Raw genomic sequence first — 14,057 nt, 5'->3', positions numbered from 1 at the left:
CACCCTTGATGGAACACACCCACATCTACACAGCCGACGCTGCGCCTGAGCCCTAGATCTCCAGGTCGCGACTGCCGCCGTCCCTCCTTGGCAACGGCGAAGAGTGCCGTCGCCGCCTCCCTCCAGACCCCAAAACCCAGACCCCTAATCGAGCTTAGAATTATCAAACTTGGTGTCGGTATTACTGTGTTTGTGTGAGTCGAGGCTGAGGAGTGGTGGCGGGTTCTGGCTGTCGCCACCGGTGATAGAGAGGGGAGGTTCGGCGGAGGCTTTACGGCGCGGGGGCGCGATTGTCGGAGATCGAAGGGAGTTGAGTCTGGTTTTGGGGATCTAGGTCTTAAGGAAGAGAAGAGATGAGAGACGAGGGAGGCGTGAGTGGCGGTGGCCGCGACGACGACGATTTTGCCTGAAATTTTAGAGAGAGGTGGCTGGAGCCCTAGTTGGTCCGTTCAGTGTGAAAGAGAAGGGGTAATGAAATCAATTTGTGTGTGTGTTGTGTTTTGAGCGAGTGGAAGAGTCGGAGGGATGAGAGAGCAGAGAGGTCGGGGAAAAGAGGGTGACCGGCGGCGGAAGAGAGCAGAGAGCAGAGAGGTCGAGTGGAAGAGAGATACAACACAGGACAAAACGACGTCGTTTTATCCCAACAAAACGACGTCGTTTTATTCATCGTCCGTGAATTCCACGTCATATTTCCGGCAACTTTAAAAATGCCATGTCAGCTTGTAATTTGGGAATTTTGAAAAGTGTGGAAAAATTGAACAAGTGTTTAAATTCAGGGAATTGAAGGTAAATTTCAAAGTATATGGAAAAGTTTAAAATCGGTCCAAAGTTCGTGTGTTTTAACGTAATTAACCCTTCTTTAATTGACATATTTGTCCTTGTGTTATGCGGAGCGCTCCAATACGCGTCACGTGTCTAATTAGATTTTGTGTTGTACTGTATATCTTTTTGTTTTTGTATGTATTCAATCATAGAGTAAATTTTTAAAAATAATTGTTTTTCCTGCTTCTGACTTGAACCAATTTAAAACCAAATATCAATATCAATTCTAACATGATAATAGTAAAATAATCTGTCATGAAAAGAACTTTCTGCTTCTTTATTTTTTCTTCCAATAATTCACAAAAAAAGGTTTTTACTTATTTTAAAATTATATCTCATTCATTAATTAATCTTTACTTTTCACTTTTTCATCTATTATTAATTATTTTTTTCATTCCAACTTTTAGTATTCATCTTTTTTTTATTATCTCATATTTTGATATTCATTTCTATTTTTAATAAAAGTAGGTAGAACATTTACTCCACTTTAATTATTTTAACACTCACATAAAAGATGAGATCCTTATTCCTAGGCATGTCAAGAAAGCCTGAAACCGACGGATCGACCCGAATAGACCGATAAATAAGGAGGGTTAGGGCGAAAAATTTTAGCCCAAAAAAAATTTAATTCGAATGGCCCAAATCGAAAATAGCCCGAGCCCGATAAAGTTGGCCCAAAAATCGAGTGGGTTGGCCCGATTAACAGAACACTTTCTTAATAATTGATTTTTAAACTTTAAACTTTACTTTATAATTCGATAATAATAAATATTTTGATGCTTGTAGAATATGTTTTGATTTTTTTCTACGGTTATTGGTTAATAACAAACATGTATGATATAAAAGTCAAAGAAAGATAGTCATTTCATTTATATTAAATCTATATACATTTTTTATTGGAAATGAAGTTAAAGTTAGATATTATGTCAATTTACGTTAAAATAACACTAATTTTTGTACCTAAACCAAGACGATATGTCTTGATTTAAAAAACACGACATATTTTTATTACAAGAGTATGATTATCTATAAAAAAAATAAACATATAAAAAAATCATAAACTTGTGGCCCGAACCGAGTGGGTTAGGATTATGGTCGAAATTTTTTATCCCGAAAAATAAAAAAAACCGACTAGCTCAAACTGAAAATAACATAAAACCGAGTGGGCTGGCCTTATTGACATCCCTAAGTTATTCCACTCACAACACATCCAACCACTTTATTAAAATCTGTGTCACTCTCAAATGGATACTAAAAATCGGGACGGAGTATTTTCATTATTCCTGATATAATCAACATTTTTTTCTCCATTCTCAATAATCTTAAGAGTTCCTCCAGCAGTGCCCTTTCTCTAAGTTGGTTGGCCACCAACTAGGTTAATACCGAAAAATCTGTCAAATCTTCCTCAACCTCATCTATTTTCTTAATATTTTGTGTTGGGGGCTATATTGATTGAGATATTAGGGTTATTTATCAGTATTTTTAATACTAGATACATAATGGGGGTTATACATGATATATCTGTAAAGAGATCATGCATGTTATTCTTTTAAATTAATTTTGATAAAATTGGTGATGATTTTGATGTAGTGGAGAAATGGTCTCACCACTTTATAAGATGTGTGGTTGAGATTGAATTTTGGGTGAGTTTTTTTTTGTAAATAAAGAGTGTTAGTAAGGATAAAATATTAAAGAGGATGGTGGGATCATTGCCTTAAAAGGAAAGTGACATAATCTTGTCGGACGCCCGATATAGTAATTGTGACATAATCTTAGCGGACGAAAGGAGTAATTATTATGAAGAAAAGTAATATTTTTGAAACATTACATTTTTTTACAACAATATTTATTTTTATTTATACGAACTTTTACGTTTAGTTATTTACTCAAGTAATAATTTTTGTAGTAAAAGTAATTATTGATGTGAAGAAAAGTAATGTTATTTTCATTCCTTTGTACTTTTATTTTTAACTATTTGGCCAAGTAATTATTGTGGTAATAAAAAGTAATTATTGTTACAAAGAAATGTAATGTAAGTAAAAGTAATTATTGATGTGAAGAAAAGTAATATTATTTTCACTCGTTTGTACTTTTATTTTTAACTATCTGGCCAAGTAATTATTGTGGTAATAAAAATTAATTATTGTTACAAAGAAATGTAATATTTCTAAATTATTACATTTAATTGTTCACGATAATTGTTATTTTTATTTATGAGAATTTGTACTTTTAATTTTTTAATAAAATAATTATTATTGTACGAAAAAGTAATTATTAATATGTATAACAACAACGTTACTTTTACTCGTTAGAACTTATAATTTTGTATATTTGGTTAAGTAATCATTGTTGTAAGAAAAAGTAATTATTGAAATGTTGAAAAGTAATGTTTCAAAAATATTACTCCCTCCGTCCCACTAGAATTGACACATTTGCATTTTTTGTTTGTCCCACTAGAATTGACACTTTCCTAAAAATAGCATGTGGTCCCTACATTCTCTACACACATAAAATAAGTGGATCCTACCTACTTTACACTCTTAAACCTTTATTCTTAATCTCCGTGCCCAATTCAAAAGTGTCAATTCTAATGGGACGGAGGGAGTACTTTTTTATGTTAATAATTACTCCCTCCGTCCGCCAAGATTATGGCAATTTGCTTGGGCACGGGATTTAATAAAATTGGTGATGATTTTGATGTAGTGGAGAAAGGGTCCCACCACTTTATGAAATGAGTGGTTGAAATTGAATTTTGAGTGGTTTTTTTGTAAATAAAGAGTGTTAGTAAGGATAAAATATTAAAGAGGATGGTGGGACCATTGCCATAAAAGGAAAGTGACATAATCTTGGCGGACGCCCGATATAGTAATTGTGACATAATCTTGGCGGACGGAGGGAGTACTATTTGTAATAATAATAATTACTTTGAAATATAGTGTGTAAATAAATAAAATACAAACAAAACAAAATAAAAAAATATTATAAAAAATCAGAAAAATAAAAAGGAAGAAGAAAAAATTGAAGCATTATATGAAGAAAACACAAAAAAGGAAGAAAACTGAAAAAGCAAAAAAAAATGCAGAAAAAGGAATAGAGGAAAAAACAAAAACAAAAAAGAAAAAAATCGTAACAAAAAAAAGCAATGAAACAGAAAAAGCCAAAAAAAGAACGCAGAAAAAGGAATAGAGGAAAAAACCAAAAAAAAAAAGCAAAGCCAAAAAAAGAACGCAGAAAAAGGAATAGAGGAAAAAACAAAAAAAAAAACAAAAACAAAAAGACAAAGACAAAAAAAGAACGCAGAAAAAGGAATAGACGAAAAAAAAAAGCAAAAAATGGAATAGAGGAAAAAAAAAAAGCAAAAATTGCACGCGGGTTTAGGAACCCCAGCCCTTTGGGATAAGAAATATAATGCGCATGTTGCCATTGCACGCACCACACCTAACATTTATTTTTATTTATCAAAATTTATAATATACATGTTTGAATCGGATCGGGTCAGAGCCAACCCGAGTATATATATATATATATATATATATATTTATCTTCTTAATTTTCAATAAAATTCATTTTAAATTGAGTTCGAATTGAGACATGCACGTGTATGTAAATTACAAACGGATTCGGTTATTGATTTACATGTTTGAATAATAAGGCACAAATTCTGTAACCTGATTACTTTAAAACAAAATCTTATTTTATGTCTATCAAAATAATTAAAATTTTATTTTTATTTTTTATAAAATATATCCGTACATTTTATTTGTATAGGGAAGAAAAATATATTTTTCATATCTAAAAACTTTATTTGTTTCAGTTTCGTCAATAATAATAATAATAATAATAATAATAATAATAATAATAATTATAATAATAATAATAATAGATAAATTCTGAAATTAGTAATGCATAAATGAAGAATTTAGATAAAGAACAATAGAGGATATGGTGTTAAAATACATTAGAAATCTTTAATTATGTATTAAATTTAGGGTTAACAGCCGAAAAATACACAAACTTTCACGAAATTTGCATATTGCACATGACCTTCAAAAATAGCCTCAAAATACACCGCCTTTTAATTTAGTCGTAAATTGCACACGGTGAAAGTTCCGGCAGCTCTTAAGTTTGACCGGCGATGACGTGGACAATATTTAATATTACATGGCATTACTCGTGGCTTTTTTACACGCTGGCAAGCCACGTGGGCAAAACGACGTCGTTTTGATATTTTGAAGAATTTACTAAAAAAAAATAAAAAATCCTCCCTGCCGCCTCCCTCCTCACCGCTGCCTTCCCCTTTCCACCTCCACTCAACCGCCACCTCCACCCTTCCAGATCTGGAGCCACCCCCTGCTTCTCCGGCGAGGAACGCCTCTCCGACATCAATCGCGACGGGAGCAGCGCCGTTCAACCGCCGCCTCTCCCTTTCCACCTCCACTCAACTGCCACCTCCACCCTTCCAGATCTGGAGCCGCCTCCACTCAAACCCCCATCTCCAACAATGACGCCACGTTCATCCTTTCCCCGCCCTCCCTCCACATCCCCGTCCTCTACTTCTCTATCCTCTCTCTAGGCGTCGCCGTCTCCTCCTCCACCCACGACTACACAGCTGCTCCTCTAGAGAGATAGGAAGAGGGCACCAGTGGCTGCGGTGGTTGGGAATGACAAAACGAGGGCACCACCACCACCTCCGCTGCCAATACCCTAGATCCCCAAATCGCGGCCTCCTGCCCGTCGATTCCCGGCGACCGCATAGCCGGAAGGCCGTCGGCGCCTAGCCCAGCCCAAAGCCCCCCCTTCTCTCCACACTCCGGCTACAACAACGGCTTCTTGCCCCAAATCACTCAACAATCAACAATCACCTTCAACAACAATTTTTTTCTTTTTCAGCCCCAAATCACTCAACAATCAACAATAATCTTCAGCCCCAAGTTCGAGTAGGACCACCCGGCGGAGGCGGCGGCGGCGGGGTGAAGCAGCAGGTAAGCGGCGGAGGAGACTTGGCAGAACAACGTGAAGTTTTTTCTTTTTTCTTCTTCTTTTTTTTATTTAAAATATTTGACAAAACGACGTCGTTTTGGGACGTCGTATTCCTACATCGGAAAATCGTCCATGTCAATAAAATCCGGCAGCCACGTCACCACCGATCAAGGTGGTAACCGATCAAGGTGGTAGTCAACGCGGGTGCAATTTGCAACTAAATTAAAAGGTGGTGTATTCTGGGGCTATTTTTAAAGGTCATGTGCAATATGAAAATTTCGTGAAAGTTCGTGTATTTTTTGGCTATTAACCCTTAAATTTATAATAATCTCAAACGAGTGAAGAATTCATATAAATTACCTCATTTCACATTAATTTTTTTATATAAGATTTCACTAAAATAAAACTTATACAAGAAGAAGCTCTTGCTCTCCAAATTATAAATCTATATTTAATTGGTGGAATGATTGAAACTAATACAATTTGAATTGCTCCAAATGAGATGATTCTCGGAACCCAATTAAATGATGATACTCACAAATTAAATTGTTCTTTCGAACTCCAAACGAGATGATTCTTGGAACCCAATTATAATATTTGAAGCTAATAATGCATAAAAGTTTATCAAGATTTTTTCAAGTTCTATACAAAATGATGTTTACAAGTTAGTTATGATATTAGAAGCTCCAAATAATACAATCTCACAAGTCAAATTTGATTTTTAAACCTCCAGATAGTGATGTTAAAAATAAATTGACGCATAAAAGTTTATTTTTTGTATTTTAAGGTCTAGACGAGATGATGCTCAAAAGTCTGGTGTTCAAACATTAGATGTCGTCTTCTGGGCTTTAGATGATGATGTGATCCTACAGGGTGGTTCAAACGAGATGATGCTCAAATGAAATAAAATATTTAATATTTACCTTTTTTCAAAATATTATTAAGTAAAAATTTATATAAAAAGAATATTTATTATCTAACAAAAGGTTAACATTTAATTGAGGAATATGATTCAGATTAATATAATTCAATTATTTTACCTTAAATTAAATAAATTTAAAAATAATTTATATATAAATAATTATTTATACAAAAATAATACTCCCCCGTCCCCCAAAATTATGCATGGAAGTTTATAGTAATGATAGTGGAAAAAGGTCCTACAGTGAGGATATTGTTAAATAGATAGTATAAGTTAAAAAGGTAAAATTGTAAGAATTATATGTGGGGTGGTGTCTATATGCATAATTTTGGGGGCCGTACCAAAAATGAAAGGTATGCATAATTTTGGAGGATGGAGAGAGTATCATACCCCTCCACATTGTGGACGATGCGGATTTTAAAAAAAGTGGTGGATAGTAGTGGATATGTAGTGAGTGGAGTTTGGGTCCCACTATTATTGTGAGTGAAAGTTTGTGGACCCTACTTCTATAAATGAAAGTTGAAACGATATCGCGGACGGACCGAAATGGCAAATGTGGAAACAATATCGCGGACGAAGGGAATATAATTTAAATAATAATTTAAAATAATTTCCCGTCGAATTTCGACGAGTTACGCATTAGAAATAAAACACTCACTCTGTCCGCCAAGATTATGTAAAAATTACTATATCGGGCATTCGCCAAGATTATGTCACATTCTTTTTAAGGCAATGGTTCCACTTCCTCTTTAATATTTTATCCTTACTAACACTTTTTATTTACAAAAAATCCGCCCCAAATTCAATCTCAACTACACATATCATAAAGTGGTGAGACCTTTTTTCCACTACATCAAAATCATCACCAATTTTATTAAATCTTGCGCCCAAACAATTTTACATAATCTTAGCGGACGCAGGGAGTAAAACTTATACAAGAAAAATCTCTTGCTCTCCAAATTAAAAATCTACATTTAATTGGCGGAATGATTGAGACTAATACAATTTGAATTGCTTTGTCAATTCAATTTGATCAAATTTATTTAATTAGATACACAATCTAATTAATTTAATTTTAAAAAATAAATTGGTGTAATTAAGTAAATTATTTCCTCAATTTAATTTGGTTATAAAATAATATATTTTGTATAAATTTTTAAAAATAAAATTTGGATTCAACATAGATTTTTTTTGAAAATTTATCAATTAAGTTACTAAATAAATTAATACAATTTGAATCTCGCATCAACTTTCTTAAGCTACACACGAGATGATTTTCAGAACTTAGTTATGATATTTCAAACTTCAAATGAGATAATGTTCACGCTCCACATGAAATAATGCACAAAAAATTGTCAAGATTTTTCAAGCTGCAGACAAGATGATGTTTAGAAGTTAGTTATGATCTTACAAGCTCAAGATGATAATGATCTTTAAAGCTACGCACGAGATAATTCTTGTAACTTAGTTGTGGTCATTCAAAGTGCAAATGAGATGAGATGATACTCACAAGTTAAATTTGTTATTTCAAACTCAAACCGAGATGATTCTTGGAACTCAATTACTATAACATTTAAAGCTAATAATGCATATAAAAGTTTGTCAATATTTTTCAAGTTCCATACAAAATGATGTTTACGAGTTAGTTATGATGTTAGAAGCTCCAAATCATACAATCTCACAAGTCAACTTTGATTTTAAAAGCTTTAGATAATGATGTTAAAAAAATGGACGCACAAAAGTTTATTTTTTGTATTTTAAGGTTTAGACGAGATGATGCTCAAAAGTTTGGTGGTCAAACATTAGATGTCATCTTTCGAACTTTAGATGATGATATGATCCTACCGGGTCAGACGAGATGATGCCCAGATGAAATAAAATCTTCAATATCAACTTTTTTCAAATGATTATTAAATAAAAATTTATATAAAAAAAATATTTATTATTCTAACAAAAGGTTAACATTTAATTGAGCAATATGATTCAGATTAATATAATTTCAACTCTATTAACTCAAATTAAATAAATTTAAAAATAATTTATATAAATAACTATTTATACAAAAATAATATCATATAATTTAAAATAATTTTCGGTTCGAATTTCGACGGATTATGCACTAGTCTTGAATTATGCAAAAATGAATTTATCTTTCAAAGGAAAAAAGAAACAAAAATGATGTAATTTGAATTTCACCTGTGATTTCCACATGCCACAGTAACAAGATTCTGTTTGAAAAGGTGCTAAATCCCGATATGAAAAATAGATCACACAACATGAATTATAACTAAACACTGCAAATCTACCACACAGATTTCTCCCAGACGGAAAATGATGAATGCCAATCCCCATTCAATTCATTGCATCAAAATCTCCAAATTTTAGACCTGAAAATCTTGGAGAAACATCAGAAAAAATTTAACCTAAATCCATCATGCAAAAAGCCAACAAAGGCAATAAAAGTACTTGACCATAAGCGCGGAAAATCTGGTTGCAGCCAACACTTTCATATCTTCTCCAAAAAGTTGCTTCATCAAAATCTCTTCTTCCAAAGGTTCTCTCTCTCTCTCTCTCTCTCTCTCGATATATATATATATATATACATGCCTACATGTATACTCAACATGCATGCATGGTGCTTTGTTTCGCAGGAGGAAAAATGGAGGGAGGGCGAAAAAAAAGGGCGCTCGTCGTAGACAATGATCCATTGATCCGTCGAGTGGAGGGGATGTTGTTGTCGGGATTTGGACTTGAGACGAAAGCAGTCGAAAATGGGAAAGAAGTTGTGGATTTGTTCGTCGCGGGGATTACCTAAAACAAATGCGTTTGTTTGTAAGGGTGATGTTTATTGCTTTTGTCTGGTTATAATTAGAGAAAATTATGTACGGTTTAAGACATTAAAATAATTCAAGAAATATATAATTACAATTAAATACTTAAATTATTGATTTTATAGAAATATAGCAAACTATATAAAATTATAATTAAATACCTAGACTATCACCAAACTAACAAAAATATTGCAAAGTTCAGTTTTTAATTGCGGAAAATTACATTGTTTGATAGAATTATTTTGTGAAAAAAAAAATCATAATAAGACATATAATCTTTCTTTCTGTGATCAGCAATTGGATTTCGAGATAATATTGCATTTTTGCTCATTTTTGTAATAATTTGAGCATTTAATTGTAATTATTTATGATTCTAGACTTTTTTTTAAGTGTCAATAATTTGGATATTTTATTGCAAATATGTGTAATTTAAGACACTTTTTATTAGAGATAAGTAGTTTGGACATTAAACTATACTTTTGCCTTGTAACTATGATAATAGTGACGCAAACTTTAAAATTTCAATTTATTCAATTAAAAAAAATAAAAATAAGGAATTGTCTCTCATTTTTTAAGCAATTGTAAAGGAACCGCCCCTTAAAGTGCGTTTAATTTGATTGTAATGTTTTTTTTATTGAAAATGGATAAGAAAAGATGAGAAAATATTTTTTTTTAATTGAAAATGGAGAACTTGTTAGAAATGAAAAGATAAGAAAATGTTGAAAAATATTTTCACACCCCTACCTTAAGATAAATTAACAATGGAGAGAAAATTAGTGAAAAAAGACAAAGCAAGAAAATATTCTACCCTACCTGGAGAAAATTTTCTATGTGAAAATGATAGAGAAAATGTGTTAAAATATATTTTTTCCTTTCATTTTTCATCAAAGTAAACGCAACTTAATCTAGTTCAGAAATAATCATAAACAAGACTTCAATAGCATGGAGTAATAAACACGACATTTCAATTTTATATTCATTTCACCTCAAAATCCTGCAAAAATCGCTAATCACGATGGATTTCATAACTTCAACCGGAACAGAAAAAATTCTGCAATCTCAGCTACCTCAGAACTTCTCAAGGCTGGCAATTCGAAACAACGATTATCGGTAGCTCACGCCATCCCCGCTTACAACCTCACCAATCCGGTACACCGAGTTCTTGCCATGATCATCTCCGAGTAATCTGAGAGCGGCCTCCTCCTTCATCACGAGCACCATCCCGATCCCCATGTTAAAAGTCCGGTTCATCTCGGCGCCTTCTATCCTTCCAGCCTTGAGATTCATCAAAGTTCAATGGTGTGAGTAAACAGAAAATGAGAGAGGAGGCCTAGACAAATTTGATGATGTTGACCTCTTGAATCCATTTGAAGACAGGGGGAACAGCCCACGAGTTCTTGTATACTAGAGCCCCAAGGCCCTTTGGGAAAACACGGGGTATGTTGTCAGTGAAACCACCACCGGTGATGTGGGCGATCCCTTTGACGCCACCTCTGCTAATGATGTCAAGAACCTGTGTCAAGAACGAGTGAGCTCGCAAATGGTATTACGTTGTATGCTAAGCTTGAGGCATTACCTGCTTCACATATATAACGGTTGGGGCCATCAGAGCTTCGCCCAGACTAAGAGACGAGCCGGGAAGATTGTCTTTCAAAGAAAGGCCACTTCTTTCTAAAACCCTGGATTAGTGCAATCGGATTAGGCTATTAACTCATCTGTTTCCGGAGGTGTACAGAAAAGACAACTCCAACTGAAAAACGAGCAATCTCAGAGAAACGGATGTGAACCTTCTGACAAGAGAGAAACCGTTTGAGTGCACTCCACTGGAGGGAAGACCGATGAGGACATCCCCAACCTCGATGTTTTTTCCATCGATAACAGAGTCCTTCTTCACGATGCCAACAGCAAAGCCGCTCAGATCATACTCACCATCAGCATAAAAATCAGGCATCTCTGCAGTCTGAAAGATATCAAGGACAGTCGAGTCAAATCAAATACAGTGAATAGACATCGGTTTTCTTATTCAAAAGCACATTTTACGCAATAAGGGAGTTTGTATAAATAAGGTCACGACTTTATAGCTGAATGGAGCACAAATGAAAAATAATAATTTGCTTATCGTAAAGAAACCACTTAAGAAACACTATGAGTGGACAGGAAAAAAAAAAAAAACATACTTAGCAATTCAGCATAGACACCAGCTAATTTTTGGAAAACAACAAAAAAATGTACAAGTTCGAAAACCTTTGAAGAACGAATAGTTAATTATATTGGGAGCTAGATGGTCGCCAAAACAGATAGAAATAGTAGGCCAAAAGTACCTCTCCCCCAAGAAGAGCGCAATCAGATTGTTGGCAACCGTCTACAATGCCTTTAATGACCTGAATTAGTATATAGTATATAATAAAATTACTGAATTTTCATCGGATAATGGATAATGCAAGAGGTCGACTGATAACAACCAATACCTTCTCTGCAAGGTCAACATCCAGACGGCTTGTGGCGAAGTAATCAAGGAAAAACAAAGGCTTAGCTCCAGATGTGATAATGTCATTAACACTCATCGCAACCTGAATAAAGAGAATTGCACATTACCACCGGCATAACTAACAAATAACATCCAAAGACTGAATTTTTTTTACCAAATCAATGCCGATAGTATCATGGATTCCAGTCTCGAAAGCCAGCTTAAGCTTTGTTCCCACTCCATCAGTACCAGCAACCAAATAGGAATCCCCTAATACATGAGCCAAAGATAAATACAGACAACTCATGCTTCAAATCCAAATATAATCAAAACTTTAAACGAGGCAATTCATGCAGTTCGAGTGAAAAAAATGTCAGCATCGACTATTGAACATAAAGATCACAAAAGCAGAGAACAATACCCAATGGAAAGAGCCCTCCAAAGCCTCCGATTCCGGGAGCCATCTTAGCTATTCTTTTAACAAGCTCGGAGCCAGCATCAATGTCAACTCCGGCATCCTTGTAAGTAAGTCCATCGCTCTTTTCTGCAGCCTCAGTTCTCGACATAGAAACCACACCTCTGCCTTTCCTAGTTCCTCTTCTCATCTTAATTTCATTCTTGCAGTTCTTGGACAAGAAAGGCAAGAGTCTTCTTGTTGAATGGTCTTTACCAATCTTGAACAAGTTATGATTAATCGAACTCGAGATACAGCGGGAGAGTTCTGTATTTGCTTTGCAGGAAGTATTCATGGTTTTTTTTCTTGACAAACAAAAAGAAGATAACAATCATCTCTGAACACCATGAAATTCGATAAATTGCATAAAGGATTTAAGCAATGTTGTGACAATCACTGGAGGCGGACGCCTTGAAGCGCGCCTCAAGGCAAGGCGACGCTGAAGTGCACCAATATGTGCGCCTCTGCAAGATTTTTGTGTATATGCGCCTCGTCAGCGAAAGGTGGCCACCTCGACGCGCGGATGCGCTGAGGTGCGAGGCGGCGCTGAGGCTATGCGAGAATGTAGGAATCGGGAGATGCAGACATGTTCAAATAAACATGATTTCGGCAACAGTTTCAAAATTTCAGACGTGATTTCAGCAATTTTACGTATAAACATGGATTTCAGTTATCACAAAAACAGAATTCATTCAATATCTTCACAATGAAAAAAAAAATGTAAGGTGAAATCATCTTCCATAAATACCTTTTCTTGAATCTTCTGTTGTGTTCCCAAACTCTTGAATTGAGGATGCAAACTCTGGAACTGAAGATGCAGACGAGGGAGAAGGGGAATTAGGGTTTAAGAAGAATGACGGGTTTAAATCATTTAAGTAACAAAGAAAATACAGCTTTTTGAATAAATTAAATAAAACCCTCGAGATAAAAGCGACCCTTTTTGATAAGTAATTCCAGAATACACAGATATTAATCAGATAAAGTGACATTCAATTAGTAGTAAAGAGAAACAAGCAATAAAGTAATTAGTTCATAATGAAAGAAACACTAACCTCGGAAAATTTGAAGAGCTTCTTCTACGGATCAACTGATAGCTTCCAACAGTTACCCAGTTGAAAAGTTACGATTTTGAGGTTGACGGTGGAGGAGAGAAGCGGCGGTCGGCGCGGCAGAGAGGAGGATGCCACTTTAAAGTAAGGATTTGCGAGATTGCGAGTGCTCTTAAATTTTAGTTTTCTCGCTCCTTTTCTTTTTCTTATTTTTATAGTACTCTTTTCTTTTTTTTTTCTTTTTTTGAGATACTTGTTTCTCCACTCCATCAATGTTCCCCAACTTTTTGAGTATGAGTTTAAAAAATCGTTAGGTAAGTATGTTGTAAGTGAAATTTGAATCTCACATTAAAAATGTAATTATGATAATGTTTAAAAATATATGGTGGTTGAATGAAGTTTGGATTCCATATTATTAAATTGTGTTGTGAATGAAGTTTGAGTCCTGCATCAAACATATTGTATTATGAAGTAGTATTTCAAAATATATTGTGGGAGAGAGGAGTTTGAATCTCACATTAATTAATTATAT

The 14,057-nt window shown here is 34.3% G+C and overlaps 1 protein-coding gene and 1 long non-coding RNA gene across 2 annotated transcripts; both read right to left on the bottom strand.

The window, feature by feature from the left end:
* Positions 1 to 8,903: 8,903 nt before the first annotated feature.
* LOC130992714 (uncharacterized) lies at positions 8,904 to 9,608 on the bottom strand. Its single transcript, XR_009091360.1, has 2 exons — positions 9,196 to 9,608; positions 8,904 to 9,111 (listed from the first exon to the last, which is right to left on the bottom strand). It is a non-coding gene; the product is annotated as an uncharacterized LOC130992714 (long non-coding RNA).
* A 799-nt stretch (positions 9,609 to 10,407) lies between these two features.
* Positions 10,408 to 13,723, bottom strand: LOC130992626 (phosphoribosylformylglycinamidine cyclo-ligase, chloroplastic/mitochondrial-like). Its single transcript, XM_057917340.1, has 10 exons — positions 13,529 to 13,723; positions 13,225 to 13,284; positions 12,444 to 12,781; positions 12,198 to 12,292; positions 12,024 to 12,125; positions 11,877 to 11,936; positions 11,343 to 11,515; positions 11,132 to 11,234; positions 10,910 to 11,068; positions 10,408 to 10,830 (listed from the first exon to the last, which is right to left on the bottom strand). The coding sequence occupies exons 3-10, from the start codon at positions 12,769 to 12,771 to the stop codon at positions 10,660 to 10,662; spliced, it is 1,191 nt and encodes a 396-aa protein (XP_057773323.1). The 5' UTR covers positions 12,772 to 12,781; positions 13,225 to 13,284; positions 13,529 to 13,723; the 3' UTR covers positions 10,408 to 10,659.
* Positions 13,724 to 14,057: the final 334 nt, after the last annotated feature.

The sequence above is a fragment of the Salvia miltiorrhiza genome, chromosome 7 (genome assembly GCF_028751815.1).
Source record: "Salvia miltiorrhiza cultivar Shanhuang (shh) chromosome 7, IMPLAD_Smil_shh, whole genome shotgun sequence".
NCBI classification, from domain to species: Eukaryota; Viridiplantae; Streptophyta; class Magnoliopsida; order Lamiales; family Lamiaceae; genus Salvia; species Salvia miltiorrhiza.
The sequence above is the reverse complement of the archived record's forward strand: the minus strand, read 5'-3'. Positions and strand labels throughout refer to the sequence as shown.

Bases quoted from the DNA above. Each gene is read 5' to 3' on its own strand.
- LOC130992626 (XM_057917340.1), bottom strand. From the start codon at position 12,771: ATGAATACTTCCTGCAAAGCAAATACAGAACTCTCCCGCTGTATCTCG. The intron at 12,293-12,443 runs GTATTGTTCTCT...CTCATGTATTAG, and splicing joins TGGAGGGCTCTTTCCATTGG to GGGATTCCTATTTGGTTGCT. The intron at 10,831-10,909 runs GTCAACATCATC...ATGAATCTCAAG, and splicing joins TCTTCAAATGGATTCAAGAG to GCTGGAAGGATAGAAGGCGC.